This window comes from Pungitius pungitius, chromosome 16, assembly GCF_949316345.1.
Source record: "Pungitius pungitius chromosome 16, fPunPun2.1, whole genome shotgun sequence".
Taxonomy (NCBI): Eukaryota; Metazoa; Chordata; class Actinopteri; order Perciformes; family Gasterosteidae; genus Pungitius; species Pungitius pungitius.
Genome location: NC_084915.1, coordinates 6,800,459 through 6,819,835, shown reverse-complemented (window position 1 = coordinate 6,819,835; position 19,377 = coordinate 6,800,459). Strand labels below are relative to the sequence as shown.

General features: G+C 47.4%; 1 protein-coding gene across 11 annotated transcripts in view; it reads left to right on the top strand.

Moving 5' to 3' along the window:
- msi2b (musashi RNA-binding protein 2b) overlaps positions 1 to 19,377 on the top strand; it is a 207,239-nt gene that overhangs the window by 112,397 nt on the left and 75,465 nt on the right. For all 11 annotated transcript variants that reach the window (XM_037467036.2, XM_037467034.2, XM_037467037.2 and 8 more), the window contains exon 7: positions 2,267 to 2,315. In XM_037467036.2, coding sequence (XP_037322933.1) covers positions 2,267 to 2,315 — 49 coding nt within the window. The remainder of the gene's footprint in view (positions 1 to 2,266; positions 2,316 to 19,377) is intronic.

Genomic DNA, 19,377 nt, shown 5'->3' with positions numbered 1-19,377 from the left:
ACAACAGTTCCGAGCGCCTCTATTTGGTCGAGTCTTAAAGAGAACCAAATTCTGCACCTCTACTGACGCATCCCTCTGCTTGCCGTTCCAGTATTACTTATAGTGGATGACAGAAGTCAAAGGCAATAAATTTCCGTCTCCCATGTAAATGATCATAGGCTGTCAGCCACACTTGTCAAATTAAACGTTCTTCCATAGTTGGTAAACACGCCATTCCATCTTCTGCTCTGCAGCGGGAGCTTCCACGCTGTCAGATGTGGAGACATTAAAAACAGTTTGTGGTTTTGGGAGCAGATTTCCTCAGCAAAACCAACCGTTTTCTCGCATTTCATTCCAGGACGGCGTAATAACGTAATAATCCGCCGAGGAATTTGATGTACCAATTGCGGAGCACAGCCGCAACCCCTCTGCACTCCCAAGTTCCAGTTATCCCCCGTCCAATCACTTTAATGCAATTTTCATTAGATCGCCTGGAGTGAAACAAAAGGTTAGCTTGTGTGACATTATGAATAAAATTGTTGCTGCAGGTGATATTGCTTTGCAGCTGTATATTCGTACACTGCTTTTGCAGCTTTCCCACCATCCAGCCATCAGATAGACACCAGACCCCCTTATATTTTTGCCACGTGTCTTTTGTGTCGTGTCAACAGAGGAAATGGTTGTTTGAAGAGAGGTGCGAGGCACAGCGTCACACACGCTCCTTCAGAGTAGTACGCTAAAGTTACGCATTAAAACTGTATCAAATACCTTTTGACGTTGACAAACTGACTTGTTGCCGGCTAGCCACAGTTTTTAGCAACTTTCTTTCAGTAATTCAATGGTAATACAAAAAAAAAAAACGCTTCTCACTGTCACTTTTTGAGTGACGCCTTAGGTCGAATGATTTTGTGAAGCGTTTCTGCCAAATGTCACGCGGAAGACGTTCCTGTGGTGTAGGATTTGATCATCTGTCCACCTGCAGGCTTTGGCTCCCTCTGTGTTCTCTTGCAAGGACTAACAATAACCTGTCCGCCTAATAATTAGCTACTATATGTAAATATATAAATATAAATGTACCTCTCATATGGGTCACTTCAAACAACATCCGTTGGCTATTTCCAGCTAATTTTGGAAGCGATTTCGGGGAGGTGAAAATAAAGTGCCTGTGAGCCGTGCAGTGAGTAACAGGAGCCCCACGAAGTGTGCCAGCGTACTGTGTGCCAATTGTGCGGCAAGAGGGTGGCACGAACGGTGTGTGTGTGCCAGCGCTAGTCTGCCTAGCTGCCAGGCACTTCTCTTTATCCAATCAGACAGTTCGGCTTGAGTGAGACCCCTATTCTTGTCTCTTCCCATCTCCGAAGCTTTGTCACCCTTCCGTGAAAAGCACAGAGGCATGCTTGTGTGCACCCACCCCCCCCCCCCCCCCCCCCCCCTCTCCGGTGCACCGTTACACTTACTCGGAGACCATAACCGGAGAGTGAATGGCGCAGACTGTTCCCGCTTTCTTTCTGTCTGCTGCTGTCCCTCCCTTTGTTTTTCTTGTTGTTGTTTTTGTGCTTCCAAAACCAAATCACAGGCAAAATGGGTATGCTTTAATCTGGTTTTTGCTTTGTTTTTTGAAAGCATTTGTGTATATATATATATATATACAATATGTGCAATATATTTAATTTATTGATATAATATCAATCAGAGTATTTTTTTTTCTCGGATGTGTGAAGAAACAAAAAAGCTGCGGTCTGTCTGCGTGTGGTTTCATTGGACATGATGAGGGATGATATTATGGTGGATGCTGCCGTGCCGCCGCTGCGAGATGAGGAGGGGATCCCATTTGTCTCCAGCTCGCTTAGCGTAATGTGTCTGTCACTCTCCTTGGACCGGACGTTGGTGTTCATCAGAATAAACATATTGTCCGCGCAGTCCTCCTGCTTCTTTTTCGCCTCTTGTCATCATGGTTAATTTTTTCTCTCCACTTTTTCTCCTCGCTCCTTTGCCACATCTAATCCAGACTGTGATTGAAAGCCACGGAGATTGCTAAAATTCATCAACATTACGTGCTACGGACAGGAAAAAGGAACCGGTAGCCCGACAAAAACCCTGCGAAACGCAGAGTGATTATGTAGGAGAGAGGTGCTCAGAAAGAAATAAGTGTAAGGCAGCGGGAGTTTAGAGTCTAAGAATAATTACAGTAGGAAAAATGAGACGTGACTCAATGGGGAGGCAAAAGGCAAAAGGCCCGAGCTAAAAAATATCGAGCTAATGTCAGTGCTTCTCTTATGTCTTCCAGGTTGACGATGCCATGCTTATGTTTGATAAGACAACTAACAGACATAGAGGTAAGTGCAAAGTGTCCACTCTCTTTACTCCTTTTTTCTGGGGGGGTGCGGCGGGGGGGTTCTATTTTTTGGGGCAGCAATTTTGTGAAAGGTGAGAAAATAGTCATTTTATGTCCTTTCCCCATGAGATAACACAGAACAGTTCCAATCTTACATGATATTAGGTGTACCATCTGCTCAACAATGGGAGCATGTCAAAGTAATCAATAAACTGGTGCGGTGTTTAGAATGTTTGAGCGTGTGTGTGTGTGTGTGTGTGTGTTTGTGTGTGCGATGCTGGTGTGAGTGCTTCAGAGAGGTGCTTAAAGGGTGTAAAGATTGTGCGATGGTGGGTGCTGTTCAGTCGGATAACGGCATCAGATAAGGCCCGGGAAAAGCACTGACTTTATCGGCGTCTCTCATCGGCTCCTTATCTGAGATGAGGGGGACGTTTGTCTCTCATGCAGAGGACTTTCCAAAGACAGACCCCCGCCTCCCCTCCACCTCCCCCCCCTGCGCCCCCGCGACAATGCAGCCGTGTGCATTTGAGCCCGGCCCCACGCGGGGCTGTCACTTACCCTGAGCCGCGCGCGTGCCTGCGCGCGCGTCCTCACGCCGGTACGTTAGAGGAACTTTTAGGAGACAGACTGTCCCCGGCTGTGTGCGTGCGCGAGCAGTCGACAGGCACTGACAGGTATTTTCCACGAGAGAAAGGAGGCGAGACTCCTCTCTGTTTTGTCACAGCAGTCAGCTGGCTTGTAGGCAGAGCCGTCACCGCAATGTCTCAGCGAACCGGGCACAGCGCTGTGCCCCTCCCCCCCCCCCCCAACACACACATCCGTTTGCAGCCAGCGACTTGTAAATGTTTCAGTGCAGTCGGCTCGAGACATAGATTTATATTTATGTTTTATTTTTCAAACCCCCTTTCTTTACTGTAGTGTGTCTGTGTGTGTGTGTTTGTGTGTGTGTGTGTGTGTCCGCTGTGCAGACAAACTCTTTGCGTCTGGTAAACAGTTTCTAAGTGTGGAACATGTGAACTGTAGTGGAAGTGATCTCTGGCTTTAAGAGGATTTTGATCCGTAGTGGCAGAACCCAGTCTGAGGTCTGCTTTGGGTCGGTTTTTCTCTTTTTCTCTCTCCCTCTCTGTCTATCTCCCTTTTTCTCTCTCTCTCTCTGCTGCACTGCCGGCCCTCTGTGAAAAGGGGGGTGGGCGCTGCGCTCAGGGAGTGTGTTAGTCGTTCGCCTTTGGGCGGCAAAATGTCCTTCAAATGAAGACAATGATGGAGAAACAGCCTCCTTGGCAATTTTCCTGATAATAGCGGACGTATTTATATTGAGTATGACACTGAGGCGGGATGCAGGGACAGGCGCTTCCTGCTGTTTCTTCCCACTAGCATTTTGATATTTTGTTCTGGTGGAGATTTTGCTTCTGTTTCTCAAAAAATAAAAATCACGACAGGTCTTTGAGATGAGTTGCATTGGGTTTTACTGAGCCATAAGAAAAATTAAATAATTGATCAGAGCCATTGGTGTGAAAGTGTAATATTAATGGCTCAGCTGCCCAGAAACCACAAAGGAAAGGACATTGAATTCATAATCGGTGAAACCAGTGCCTGGGCCTACTTTACCTCTGCCTACAGCCAAGCTAATGGGTATCTGGCACGCTGGCCCTCCAAATCAATTTCCCACCTGTGTTCATTTTTATCTTTCTAATACAACCATGAAAAAATAATTCTGGGTTTTTCTGCAGCACTGCAATAGATAGAAATCACTTGTTCTTTAAAAACAATCCAGATTTTACACAATGCCATTCTTTGAGAAAGAAAACCGAGGCCTATTCCATGATTGCAAGTCAAGAAAATAGTAGACTTTGTATCTCTAATACAGGGGTTCCCACATTTATTCGGCTTGCACGGGGGACTGTCACAAACCTTCCATACACATGCGGTCATTACCTTACTTAGATGACTTGAACTGATTGGAGTCAGCCAGGGTTGCTTTTGAATCAACTCAAATGTGTCCGTTAGTAAGCAAGGATCGCTAATTAGTCCCACCAAGTTGTCCGTGCATGCATGGTTTTTCCAATGGCAGGCGATCTGCTGGCGCTGCTTTGGTGATCCACTGGTCGATCGCCATCGATCTATTGCGCACTCCTGCTCTGATAGCTTGCAAAGCACAGCATTTTTCTAATAACATCCATATGCATTTGAATTGCAACCAAATTGACCCTATAATCCTTTTTAAGGTTATTTAAAATATTGATACTTTGACACGATCCCCATTCATTAGCATTGAAAGCGCAGAAGCTATAAAAACTAAACCAATCTACGATCAGATTTTCAACCCGAGGCTGCATGTGACAGCGTTGTCTCCAGCCAGGCTTGACAGTGGAAGACAGTCTAACTACTCTGGACTCAGATAACACACCAGTGACCATGTTGTTTTAATAGAAAAAAAAGGCCAATTTTGACACGCTACCTTATTTTCTTTCCCCTATTTTCCATGGTATCGGAAGAGGTATCATGCATCGTTTGTCATAGCAATATTACATCGCAATAGTTTAGAATTCACAAACCTGCTTGCAAGTCTTTTCTGAAAAACCAAATTGAGCTTTAAGTGGCTTTTTTTTTGCTGAGACAAACGGAGAAGGAAGAAAACAAATGCCATCGCCGGGTGTCTGCGGTAGAATCACAGCAGTTAAATGTGATCTCTTGTTAGGCTTCCTGTGGCACACGCTGGCTTCACATCTCCTCATTTGAATGTTATCTCCGCTGCCTTTTTTTATCCCATTAAGCTTCTTTTAGCTTTTTACACAGCGGCTGCATTGTATATTACTATAATGCATTGTATTTCCTCTGGAAGACTTGATTGTGTATGAGATGCATGATCGACACTTGATTGTAAGCGTGTTTTTCTGTGCTGAATTGGATAGAGGACAAACGTCACACTCCACCAGTAGCAGCATTGTCCTTCAGAAGGTCCCTGCGAGGCGGGAGAAAGCGACAGCCAGAGGAGACGTCCTTCTCCTTTTAGCTCTCTGCTTTTCTTTCTTCATTTTTTTTTTTTCACTCTCCATCTCGCTCGGCCATTCAGTCTTATTCTTTCTTCCTTTTCATTCACACTATTTCTGTCCGCCGTCTCTCTGTCGGTCCCTCCGTCGGTCTGTCTCTCCTGCTAGAGGACACTGGCTATAAGCAAAGCTCCTCACAAAGGCTGCACACCATCTCCTTGGCATTTAAAGGAGTTGAATACGGCCAATTGTGTTGGAAATTGAACTCTCTAAAGCCTCCCTTCCCACAGCAGCGGTTCATTGTGGGTGAGTTCAGTGTCTTTGGTGCGCAGCCTGGTCTGTCCAGAGGTTGATGCCAGAGGGCGCCTATTGTCCCATGGTCCACTGCAGTGTCCGTCCTCCTCCCCACAGCGCCACCTCCCATCAACCTTGCCTTTTCTCTCCCCTGACACTTATTTTGTGACAGAAAAGAGACAAACAGGAACTTGTGCTATTGTTCTTTTAAAGTTTTGGTTCCTGCCACAGCGCAGGAGGTCCAGACCACTGCGCCTGCTCCAAAACACGGGCGGGAAATGAGGCCTTGAGCATGGCAGTCACTCTTGGCGCGTTCCTGTCGTCGGTCCCATCAACGGAGCTTCGCGTGCCACCCCCCCGGATGACAGTACGGGCTCCACAGTCGGGATAAGGAAGCCTCCGGAAAAGCCCCGAGACAAAATCCTTCTTTTCGTTTTGGTTGCCTACCCCGGTCCTTCGGGGCTGACACTTGATTTATGATCTGAAGTGTGATTTTTGTATTGGTGGAGCCGTCGAGAGTGTCGCGTAAGTGAGCCGAGCGGCTACTCTCAGAGGGGGTGCGGAGGCTGTAGTTATCCGCCGGATGCATCAGGGGTTTAACGTGCAAGTTAAAGGCACACTAGATGATGGATTCCTGGTCCTGCTGCTCGCACGCATGTTTAGGCCCAGGTTCCACAGCACATTACCGCTCGCCCCGTCACCGCCGTCCACATAACTCGCCTTGTGCACATACTCTCCTCCAGATTGGATCATTCTCGAGCGTAATCCGCACCTATCCCTAAAAAGGTCAGTGTATACAATGCAAATGAGCGCCGAAGCCAAAACTCTTCCGATCGTAGGCAGCTGATTAATTGGGTCAAAACTGAATGCCACAGTTGGTGATTGTTTGATTTCCTACTTTGAATTAGTGGGACCCCCGCAGTTTTCATCAAGTTTTTGGGTTAATCACTGTGCCTTCAAAAAGGTGACACCTTTTATGTGTTTCCTGTGACACAAACGTTCTCTTTACCTTGTCTTAATTACACCATTAGGAACAATGATGAAATCCGAGGGTAACTTTCTTTCATATTGTTTTACATAGTTTGTACCCAGACAGCACCCATTAGTGAAGCTTTGTAATGACTGTGTGACTGATCGCGAGCCAAATTCCTTCTTTATTTGAATGATGCAAGTAATAGTAACGTGCAATAGTGTTGAAGGAGTGCGACCAAAACCAAATTGTTTTTTGCGGCTTTGTTTCTAAGAGCCCAATGAGCGAGGCCTGTATTCGAAGACGTGTTCCTGGAAAAGGGGATATCTTCTTTTTTCTTTTTTTTTTTTTGCCCAAGCACGGGGCCAAGTCTGTGTGAATTTGTGTATAGCTTCTTTCTTTTTTTTCCCCCCGTGAGCTTAAAGGGTTGGTTTTCTTCTTGGCAGACGAACAGAAGGCTGCATTGTGTGTGTCTGTAATCTCTTTACCTGGATTGGCAGCAAAGCTAGCAAGTGCAGCTCCCAGTGTGGAATTGGCACTGAGGAGTCAATGTCACACTGAGCGAGCTGCCTTCCAAACAACCGAAAAACTGGTTGTGTCTCTGTGAAGCTGTTTTTGTCTGTGTGTGTGTGTGTGTGGATGATGGTGGTGCCTGTTCTTTTTTCTTTTCTTCTTGTGTCTTTGTTTATTTCACAGGTGAAAGCGTAAGCAATGCAGCGAATCCAAGCCCAAGCCAATAAATGTGCCACAGAGTCCAACTTTCCACCATTATCGTATTATTATCGTGGTTTTTTTTGTGTTTGTAACAAATTTCAGAACTGCGCCTTGCGGAGCTAAAGTTTCTGCCCCAGTATACACAAGCTCAGAGAGCAACAAAGGCTCAAGTGGTATCAGGTGTCATTACACACCAACTATTTGACATAAATTCGCCTCACTGGGTGAGAAGACAAAAATAATTGGCCTCATTATCTTTCATCTCTTTGGCATATTACATTCATTATTTTCTACAAAGACTGCCAGTATGAGTCCTGTAACCTGGGAAGCGGAGCTGCGCCTCCACAGGTTAACCGTTGCTCCCCTGAACAAAAAAAAAAAAAGAAAGAAAAAAAGAAGAAAAACTCGCCGGTGCTTGACGTCACCACAATGCCTCATCAGCCACCGGTGCTAGGGATTGAACATGGCCGACTGAGCAGAGGATGTCTGTCTGGAAAGTGATTGCCGGCTCGTTGGCTGAGTGGGAGAGGAGGGGGAGCGTAAAAAACGGGGGGAACAAACACTGTTGGCGAAGAAATGCTACGAAGCCCGAGGAAAGCAGAGCGAAGAAAGAGAGGACGGAAGTAGGAAAAAAAAAGAGAGAAAGGAGCACCTCAACGGGAAGCCTCCCCCTGCTGGCTCCTCCGGCTGGAAGCTGCTGCCGATGGCTTCAAAAGAGTGCCAGGCAGTCTAGGCCTCCGCTTCTGGCAATTAGAGATCACTCCAGCGGAGGCCTCCTGGCCAGCCGGCAAATCCCTCAAAAATAGCCTCTGATTACTACTGTAGGACACAGGCTGTTTACCAAATGGGTCTAGCACGGCTGAGAGGGAGGTTTGACAATGGCACTCCCCTTTTTTCTCAGGCGAGAGACGGTGCAGGGTCATTTGAGTTTTAAAGATGGCGCCGCTTCGGAGATCAATTTTCCCACTGGCAGAAGACGAGTTAACCAATTCTTTTATAGTTCCTCATCCGAGCAGCCCCGCAAGCAAGTGGCCCGGCGCCGTTTGTTTTTGACGAGCGGGTGAAACCTGTTTGAACAGAACTTCAGCGGCACTTTAACGAGGGGCCGGGTCCTCTTTGATGATTCATTTCCCTCTCCTCAAATCCCTCTTTAAACAAGCGAATCCCCGCCGGTTCCCCGGGAGCGCTGTGCTGTTTACAGACTGCAGCTCCTCTGCGCTCTGCGACTACTGTACAGCGCCACTGATGCGGGGTAAAACAATCCGCCGCCATGCCTGACTTAACTGATTGACACGGCATCCGCATCGGGCAGAATCAGAGATTCTTTCCCCCCCCCCGGTCCCCTCCCGCCGACTTTGCTGCGTTCCCCTCACCTTGACAGACCTGATATTAGCGATTAGTGTGAATGTCACTGAAATGGCAGAGCTAATCACACACGCTGGGTCCTCACCACCCGAGGGGGGGTGGGGGTGGGGGGGGGCGTTCGCCTTGGCCCTCAGCGCGCCTCCAAAGGACGGTGTTTTTAGTCTGCGCGCTCTTAATAGATGAGGCGCCATGTGTCCTCTGGCCCCGGCCTCATCCTCCTCAGGGTGTTTTGTTGTGATCCACGTCCCTGACGTCAGTGACCCGGGGGCCCTCACCCCCTCCAAATCAACACGGGCATCACAGTCGTAGCTGTGTACATGTCTGCCAGTGTTGGCCGATGAGCCCAATGAGAGGCGCTTGACAGGTAGGTGATTAAACGCGAGAGAATCCTCCTCTCCTTGTCACCTGTCTGTTTCCCCCTGCTGACACCTGCCCACTCTATCACTGCTGCCATAGTACGTTTCTGTCTTCTTCTTCTTCTTTTTTTTTTTTTTTTTTTAAGGCTCCAGCGTGCCTCACAGGGCGGATGGGTTTGGTTTTGAATTAGAGTCGGCTGTGCCGGCCCTACATGGTCACTGAAGGAGGATGGAGGCAGGAGATTGTGGGAGAAAGCCTGGGGTTTTAATCTCTCCCCCCATGTTTATCTCGCCACCAGGAGACAAGCCGCGTGTCATTAAAAACATCAGCTACTCCCACTGGTTGGCTGCGCGGCCGGGCACCTCAGAAGACATTTGAAGGACAAATTGAAAGCGACAAAAGAGAAAGAAGAATGTGCCAGAAAGGAGAATTTGTGTATCATAGCCATGGTTGGATGTGTGTGCAAATTGGAAAGCCGTATTGATTCAAATGTTCCTTCGATAAACAGTGTGCAATAGGAACGGCGGTTTGGTCCTGCACGCAGTCCCCACTGCCTTCTGCCAGTATATATTCTCCCTTAAAGGCGGGGAAGATAAACAAAATAAGCAAACATCTTTGGCCTCAGCTGCTGCCACAGAGAATCAGTCTCTTCAGGAAATGAAAATGCCCGCTTGGAATTGTCATCACATTGAGAGTTGGCTTACCTTTGACCTTGTAACACCCCCACAGCGTCTCTATTTGTGACCTGCTGGATGCTCTTAGAAAGTGAAACCATCAGGGAGGATCCACTGCTCACATCATCATTCTCAGAACACCTAATAGTGGATTTACCAAGGTTAAACCTCCCGTGAGATTGCAGCCGCCGTGACCCGGAATACAGAGTTTACATCCGCTCGCACGCAAATACGGCCACGCACACACACACACACACACACACACACACACACAAAGGCAGTTCTTTCCGCACGGACGAGCTCCAGATAATCTGGATGATATGCAGTTATTACAAAGTGGAGACATTTGAGCGGGGATAGTGTTGTTTTTGCGGCCAGTATGGACGAGGCTTCATTGTCCGCCGCACTTTCACAGCCCGATGGCTGCCCACCCAGGCGTCTCCCAGCTGAGCGCAGCACACGGGGGAATGGTGCCAGTGTGCGCTGTGCAGTGTAAGTAGAATATGTCGCTTCTTCTGTGCGTTTCTTCTGTCACACGGATATCTTTTGGGTAGCCTACACAGCAGCAGACGCTCTGCGGGGTTTCTCTCCTTCTCATTTTACAAGCTTGTGAAACATTTTCTGTTGCAATTTCTGGTCGCAATGTAGTCTACATTTATAATAACAGCAAACTGTTGTTTTTAGTGAAAAGTAAATGCACTGTTTTCTAATCCACTGGAAATTCAGAAAATACAATAAAAATATGGTGTATAGTTACATTACAGTTTTTTAATAGCGTCATAACTTTTCCTAAAGCAGAAATCTCATTTCTGTGTGACAAGAGTCTCTAATGTATATACTTCAGAGGAGTTTACATTTACAGATGGCATTAAAAAACAACAGCTAAAAACACAATTATTTCTGCTGCTCCTATTAATTAAAACACAGTCGGGGCCATTTTGTTGAACAGTGTCTTTGAATTTGAATATGAACACATCCTAACCCGTAGTGCATTCGTTTTTCATGGGAAGCGGCTTCAGCGTAACTTAAATATAAGCTATCAGGTTCCCATAAAAGAGGACATCATAAAACTCTTGAACCTCAGCTCAACTGCTTTGAAGTTATTGTGTTTACTGTTCCTCTTAAGTGTAATGGCTGTCGGAAATACACCAATCCACACGGCTGTAAATCACAATCAGCGGCTAGGCTCCAAACGATCACTTCCGACAGCAAGATTGCAGGCCGAGTTAGATTACATCACCTGCAGTCCAGGCATCTAATCTTAGATTAAAGGGGAAACCACCTCGGGCTTCTTTCTTTCCATTTTTTGTGTTTTTGTTTGGTTCTTCTGCTTCGTGCTCCGCGGGGTCAAAGCGAGTGCCTCATGTCCTCCTGAGTGCTCGGCCGACATGCCAGTCATCCCCCAATTTCAGCGCGCTCCTCCCGCCTCCACTCTCTTGGCACGCTGTCGTGGCGTTTGATGCTTATCTGACCGGCTTTTACCGCGTAGCGCCCACTGCTGTACTTGCAGCTGATTGGCCTCCCAACACCCCTGCTGGTTTGCCACTTAAACTGTTGTAGGCGTCTCTTTTTGAAGTGAAGCCTTTTAAACAGAAGCAGCCAAAACAATCATAGCACCGCGGGGTACATCCTGGCACCGACTGGTATGTTGCCAGACAAGATAGACTTGTTTTTTTGGTGTGTTGTTTTTTTTTTTTTTCCCGAGTGCGTATTTGTAAAAAGCCTGGAAAAAAAAGCTATTCTGTCTGCCGTCACGGACAATGAAGCATCAGTAATAACCAGCGGCTCAGAGGGGCCACGCCGTGTCTGTCCCCATATTCGCCGGCAGCCTTCAGGCTGCCGCGGGGATTTGTAGAAACGGGGAGCTTGACATGTCGGAGACGGACACGCAAAACCTACTTAGACGGTTATATAACGACTTATTTTCCGCCAAAAAGGGGGAGGCGTTCTTTACATTACCAGCGAGGCTTTTTATGCTTCCCTCTCCCATCACAAGCCGTGGTGACCCGTGATGGTCAGCTCCGAGTGTGTATGTGCGTGTGAGTGTGTGGGCCTCCGCGGTGTAACAAGGGTTACCTAGCCAGGCGTTAATGTCAGGGTGGAGATGCCTGGCTCATTAGGTACCGTGGCAGGATAATGTATGAGCGGAGCTCACGAGGAGAGAGAGAGAGAGAGAGAGAGCCAGAGCGGAATCAGCCATTGTTCTCCCTCAAATGCCTCCTTTCTGTCCCTCGCCCCCTCCTCCTCCTCCTCCTCCTCTTCTACCTCCTCCTCATTCCCCGCTGCCAGTTTCTTCTGTTTGTGCGCGTGCGCCCCGGGGGTATCCAGGCTCCCCGGTCACATTATGCCCCCGCTTCTTGATGCAGAGCTGCCACTTGGCTGGGTTGATGCCATTTATTCACAAATTAATGAATTTATTGGTTTATTAAATTGAATTCATTGCGTCTAGCATGGCGCTTGTTTTGCGGGCTCCGTTGCTCGATTGACAGGTTGCCGGTCATGGTGAGACTCCGTATCCCATCGGCGTCACGCAGCAGCACGTTGCTAATTGAGTTGAATGCGTGGCTCGTCTCCCCTCAGTGAATCCATCTGTCGCCGTCTTGTCATCAGTTTGTTCGCACTTGACAGGTTCCAAGTCGCTCTCTCTGTGTTTAACTGTGCGCCGCTGTGTAGGTGCGCTGTGTGTTTTTATGTATGCAAGGGAGTGCGTGTAGTACAACGTGATACAAAACGGGTGGCTGCCTGGCGGCCTGCTCCCCGTGGCGTGTGGCGTGCCCCACTGTAGGGTCCCGCCGAGAACAAGCACTGAGCCGGGCCACCCGTCTTTACGCGATGTCGGCTGCTACGCACACATGAGACAGGCCAACGCCACGTACCGATACACCTGCACGGGCATAAGGAGAGTTGATCGGCAATGGGTCTGAATTTGGTAAGCGGACTGTAGCTCGAAAGCGCTTTACGACCCTACGTGTCCTCCTTCACCCATTTAAACCCTTTCATTTCATTCATACACTGATGACAGGGGGCCAGCGGCCCATCCCTACCTTACATCCACACCCATTCGTACACTACAGGAACCGCCTGCGGGAGAAATTTGGGGTCAGGTGACTTTCCCGGGGACACTTTGACATGGGGATCGAACCGCCGGTCCCCTGATTGATGTTTCACCACTGACCCAAAAGTCACCCTCTGGGAGTTTGTAGGGGTAATGGATGACATCATTCGGCTTACTTTTTGGGGTTTATGCAGCTTCCCCCCCTGCACAAACCTCACCGCTGACACACAGCGTTGACACGGCACCCCTCCAATAGTTCATCGGGGTCAGGCTGCTTTTTAAGTCTCCGTGGGATTGCCTTTATAATTACAGCCGGGGTGTTCCTCTGCGTTCAGCTGTGTGCGTTTGGGTCCATTCGCGCGTGAACCATGTGGTCGTGTGACCTCGCGCTTTTGATTTCGGGCTCGTGCTGCGAGAGAATGAGCTCAAAAGGCAGCGTGCCTCTGTGATGTTCTCTCCCCATCCATGGATTGCGTGAACGCCGAGCTTTTACCCGGCGCACCTTTATTGCTGCCCTTTCACTGCCGGTGAAAAGGGGCTGGAAAGGGGAGAGAGAGACATAAGCAGAACAACAACAACAAGGGGAGGTGGGGGGGGGGGGGGAGGAGGAGGAAGAGGAGGCGGCGGCAGCCGCGTGCTTAGCTGTGTGCGTGGATGGCACTTCACACGGCACCATGTGTCCCGGCTTTGATAGGGAGCGAGCGCGGCGTAAGGCTGGGGGCGATGAGGACGCCGCTCTGTTTTGAAGGAGGAGGCTCACTGCGCCCCTCCGTCAGCAAGCTTGGGGAGGGGGATTCTGTGTGGAGGAGAACCTTGAATATCTTGTAGGCCCCGAGTGTTTGTCGATACCTCCAGAGGCAACTCCTTTGTGTGTGTGTGTGTGTGTGTGTGTGTGTGTGTGTGAGAGAGAGAGAGAGAGAGAGAGTGTGTGAGCGATTGTGTCTCCCTGTGTTTGTGTACTCGTAGCATGCGGGATCCAGCTCCTCCCGCTCTACAAATGAGCAGCTGCCTTATCATCAATCCCGTCCTTTCACGCTTATGTGAACTTCATTATAACAGATACTACTCAGAGGGATGTGCGTACACACATACCTCTGCCCTGCCCCCCCACCCCCGCCCCCCTCCACCCTCTCTCTCCAAAGTTGAAGAGCAGTTGCATCAAAAGCAGCTGTCTCTCATCTTGCATTATCTCTGTCATCTTTTCCTCACTTCTCCCACTTCACACGTTTCCTATTTTTTTTTTTGCTCACTTTTTTTTGTATCATATATTTTCTCTCAGCAGTTCTTTCTCCCCTTTTCCTCCGTTGTCGCTCTACCTCGCTACCTGCCTGTCAGACAGCCATGGGCGCTCCCCTCCAAAGAGAAATGAGAAATGTTATTTCTCTGAAACATGTGCCATTTCTAGAAGTTTATTTTTTTTTCTGAAATGCTGCATCAAATGACCCATATCACATGTTCTCCCCTGTCCACCAACCTGCAAAACCCAGTTCCACCAGCACCACCTCCCAATCCATCAGACAGCAGCAGCCGGCCCCACAGACTCCTGCCTCTTTTCTCATAAATTAGTCTTACCTCTCATACACTTTCTCTTTTGTTTTTTTTGCTCTTACTCATTCCATTCTCCCCGTGCCCTCTCCCGCCTTCCATCTCTCTCTGGTCCTCACATTTCATTTTTCTTCCCACAAATGCCACACAACGGTCCCTTAAGAAATGTCATTTCTGTCTTCTCCTTTTGTTCTGTAATTTCTCCGTGTCCCTCCTCCTCTCTTGGGAATTCATTTATCGTCCGCTGTTCTCCTGTCCCCAGCTCTCTGATCTCTCTGTCTTTGTCTCTGACACCCCCCCCCCCCCTCCTCCCCCAGCCTCACCCAGTCTCTCCCTCTTATACAGGTACCTCAGTACTATTGTGGAACAGCTTATTGGCACATATGTTAGTATTGATGATGTTTTTTGTGTAAAGACATATATTTTAGCCTCTCAAGGATTCATCTTTATGAAGAAATAACCAGGTTTGATTTTTCCATTTAAAATTTGACGATGTTGATGTTTTATTTTATTATAAAGCTTAGTAATTGAAAGTAAGAGTAAAATGCCAAGACCAGCTGGACCGCCCTAGTTTGAGCCCATTTACACACCTCATCACTTTACAAAAAGAAAACACTTGGAAGGTAGCTCTCAAGAATCTATTTATATTAAAATCTGCAGGCTAATTAATTCTAGCCTAGTCACTAAGGAAAGCTATTTATATGTCATGAAGTTCAGTGGTCAAGATTGGAAATTGGCATCCACACCCACTTTACATAACCACTAAGCACAGAAAAAAAGAAGCCATTTTAACCAAGAGCAATCATCGGTTATCTCTCCCCCTCTGGTATTCGTGAGATAATCCTTGTCACAGAGAGATCCTGAGATCGAAAGCTTTGATGCTTTGGAGGAAATTGGCGGGATGTATCACAGAAATTCAATGCGTCAAATTTGATGCTGATTCTTCTGTGCAGGGCAAACCATCACTCGCTGCACACATGCTCCCTGGTGGTCGGCAAACCAATTTGTTAGGCCTCTGACATCAGCGCAGCTGGCTTCACGAGAACGCACAGGTCTTTAAGCCCCCACGTTAAAAATCCCATTCGTCTGATTTGTTTGGACCACATCTAGTTGTGGTCAGGTGACGTATTCAAATCCACAGTTTTCATCATCTCTGTGTTTCTGGTGCCAATGCATCGGGCTGCTGCGGATTTTGAGAAACTCTCGCGCTCAGGGTTTAGGGTATCCAATTCAATGTAACTGGAATTAGATGTGGATCAATAATGGAATGTTTGGGTCAGGTGGAACTGTACATGGCAGGGCAGACATGGCTCTACCGAACACTCAACGAAGCACAGCGATCTTGAGCCCTCTCTCTCTCTCTCTCTGAACCTGTTACTGCGGTACCAGAAGTGACTCTTCCCCGGTGAATCACGCAGAAAGATTCCACTTGAGAACAGTTCTCTGGCGTGCAGGCATGCAGGCACTTGTGTTCCATCAAAATGCTAATAATATCATCTGCAATATCCAGGGCAATATTATTGTAGCACTAATTGGTGAAAAAAATTGTTGATGGGAGCACCTGCCCACCCCGCTACTCAATTATTTTTAATTACAATGGCTGTAATAAAAGGGAACAAATTGCGTAATGATCAATGTTTCCTCGGCGAGGTGACAGTTTTGCTCTTATTTGCTTGAGCCGCGTGCGGCTCATCTCGAAGGCAGAGAGACACTTGCGGCTCTACGTGAAGGTGGGCCCTCCAGGGCGGAAGCGCCCTCCCCCTCGGCCCCACGCGCCATGATTTATTCCTCACGCCACATGTCGGTCGAAGTGGTCTTGGGGCGCTTCGCTCGCGCTGACGCGTGCCGCGTTCCTCGCGCCGCCCCGCGGTTTCCCACTTATGAGCGTTGCCATATGTATACGTGTGCTGGTATGTGTGGGGAGGAAGAGAGGGAGATGCCCTGCAAACAAACGCAAATTGAAAAGTGTGACGGAATTGAGTCGCGGCGGAAAAAGAATATGCAAAGTAGTCTGAGAAACCAAGTGATGTCATATTTCGAAACAATCCCTGTCTTTCAAATGAACTTTCTCCTGTGTGTCGCTGGAAGTGTAATTAATAGCTTCTTTTTGAGGGGAGTCGTCCCTGAGTATGTTTCACTTTCTCTGGCTGCCTTCAAAGTGGTAATGCTCCCAGGCTGTTGCCCCCGGGGACTGCTCCGTCTTATTAACTTGTCTTGGGAGACGGGGCTGCCGTGCAGCCTGCTTATTGCCTGCAGGGACGGAGAAGGACTGCTACGTTTTTGTTTTTGTTTTTTTTCATTGTCTTCTGCTGCCCCGAAACATCCACCCCCTCACGTCTTTGTATGCACGTGTGGCGGCGAGGGGGAGGGGGGTGGGGCAAGAGTTAAGCAGCCCGAGAGACGTTGATTAAATATAGTTAAACTTTGTCCTAGTGTTGTCCCACGCGATCCATCACAAAGTTTGAAATGTGGAGTTATAGGGAGTAGTTTACCGCGATGCTCGCGGCGTGGAGTGGTTTTGTTGTACGGTAGAACGAGGCCAAGGGACACAACTGGTTGTGTCAACCCAACGTTTTCTGAGGACCGGACAAATAAAAAGTATTGAGTGTGAATCAGTCAAGTTGTGGCTGTTAACCGATCTTTAGTTGCGAGCAGACGACATCATCAGAACCACATGGCAGAACATATGCTCCCCCATAGTGTCATCTGAGATCGTAATGATGACTAAAGTAGACACATACAGCGGGTATTCATGCACAAAAACTAGTAAACTAGCAAGGGAGTGTAAGGTTGGGATGAAATTGCACGGACATTGCAACCCAATAATTTTGACATGATGACTTGGGCCCTGAGATGATTCCAGATGTTGCCTCTGGATCTAATCTGACAAATGGATGTTATCGGTGCGCGCAAACATACAGTGTGACATAAAGCTTACTATCCAAGACACCTGGGACAATAGCGTGTTAGAGACTGACAAAACTCAGCGGAGGTGGGACAGCACAACAAATGTGTGTATGTGTGCGTTTTGTACACACTCAGCAGCTTATAGCCCAAATGCCAGATTGGCTATTTACCTTCCTTTTTTCTTTTCTTTTTTTTTTTTTCCATCAGGCCAGATTAGTTTTAGTATGTGGCAGATTTTTTTGTTTGTTGTTGTTGTGTTTTATATGGGCATCTGTCATAGTGCCAATTTTCGAATAAGACACAAATTTGCTGGTAAAAGTAGCGTTCTGGTGAGCAGGAGGAAGACAAATGGCGTGTGTCTGCACCGCGGCCTGTTAATCCCTGCACACATTAAGCCAGCCTGAAATGACACACTGTATGGAAAGAGAACTGTCAAAGAGTATTGCCTTTAAAGCAGCATAATGTAAAAAAAAAAAAAAAAGAGGGGGAAAAAAACCTCACCGCTGTTTACTTAATGTCTAGTTTGTAGTCACTGAAGACATCAATCATAGAAAGATTTACCAAATGTAGACAAATTAGCCGGCATAAATTAGCCAGCGCGTGCTCATTACCCCCATCTCTCAGTGGAACGCGCCGCAGTGTCTTTACAGTTTAACTGCACAATCAGAAACATAATCATGTATTTTCATCTTATTGTGTCTGACTGTGATGAATACGGCCTCCTAAACAGTTTACAGTCCACGGCAATATGCGAGTACACGCCCAAATCACAATTTCAGCCCACATATTCCGTGTTTTTTAGTGAGCTTAACCTCTCTTTGAGCCTCTGAGGTCATTTTTAACACCGCTCCTTATCCTCCCCGTGTTCAGCTTCTGTGTTATTGTCCTGTCTTTCATGCATCAATAGATGGATTATTATACATCCTTATTTGTAATTGGAGGCCAAGTTATACAAGAGGATAATTAAAATAGTGTGTGTTGCTACTCCATCTACCTTCTGGTACTTTCTTGACGTGCGTGGCTCGCTGTGTTTCCCTGCCCTCCTTTGTCCTCCAAGTTAATGTTGTTGATGTGGCACTTACTGAGGACACACAGACTTGGCGATGCCCACAAACACACACACACACAAACACAAGAAGAACTTACCAGAGTAAATACACTTATAATGAGCTGTGTTATATTGTTTTGGGGGGGTTTTGATTTATTTCTGTTGGTTCACTTGACTTGAGCCAAGGAGCAAAGCGCTGGCGATTTGTCAATTAAGTTAAGTGGTTCATAGTTTAATTTGTTCTATTCAAAACAATGTGTTTTATCATGGTAGATTGAATGGTTTGGGTTACTGGACTGCTGCTGTTTGGCTAAACCCACCCACATCACCATGTCACATGTTGCTAACCTGTGATGGACATTTTTCATAATTCTTTCAACACAAAACATTGAATGCCACCACACTGTTACAAAATCCAGGTTATTGTGGCTCAAGATATGACTTGTATGTTCAACCTATCTAATGAAGGCTAGAGATAACTACAAAAGGATTGTTCTTTCCCTCTGGAAAGCTCACGGGTGCAGCGGAGATAATGTGAGAGCTCACACAGAGGACAATATTGTCCGACAGGTCGGGATCCCAGCTGGCTACTAAGATCGTAGTATTGCCTCCGGCAAAAGGAAAATTGGAATGATGGTGGCAAAGTCATGGATACGACCACCAAGACGTAAGCAGCGGGCTATGTGTTTGTGTCCGTGAGACTGGAGGCCAGTCCTCATTATAGCGGCTGGTAAAATATTACAGTTCAGCTGACACTGTCTAAGTGAATTGTCCAGAGCCGTTTTGACAGCCAGTGGAAGGCAGGGCTAGATTATGATGGATGATGACAACGGATGGGGCTGCAGAAGGAGCGTTGATGTGTTTTGTTGCTCATGCAAGAACTAATACGTACACCTAATGTGGTGCGCTTTGGCTGATGGTGTGCAGGCGCAGAGATGCCTGATGGGTATGTTAAAATGTTGTTCCCACCTACAGAATTCATTCAGGACCCTGTCGTCACCAGCCTCACAGCCCCAAATGGTCTACTGTCTGTGAAAAGAAAATTCATTACTGTTTTTTGACATTCCATCGGCTCCTGCGGTACTATTCTTGCTGCCGTGCTTGTTGTTCCATGAAAGTTTTCCAAAAAATGTTTTTTATCTCC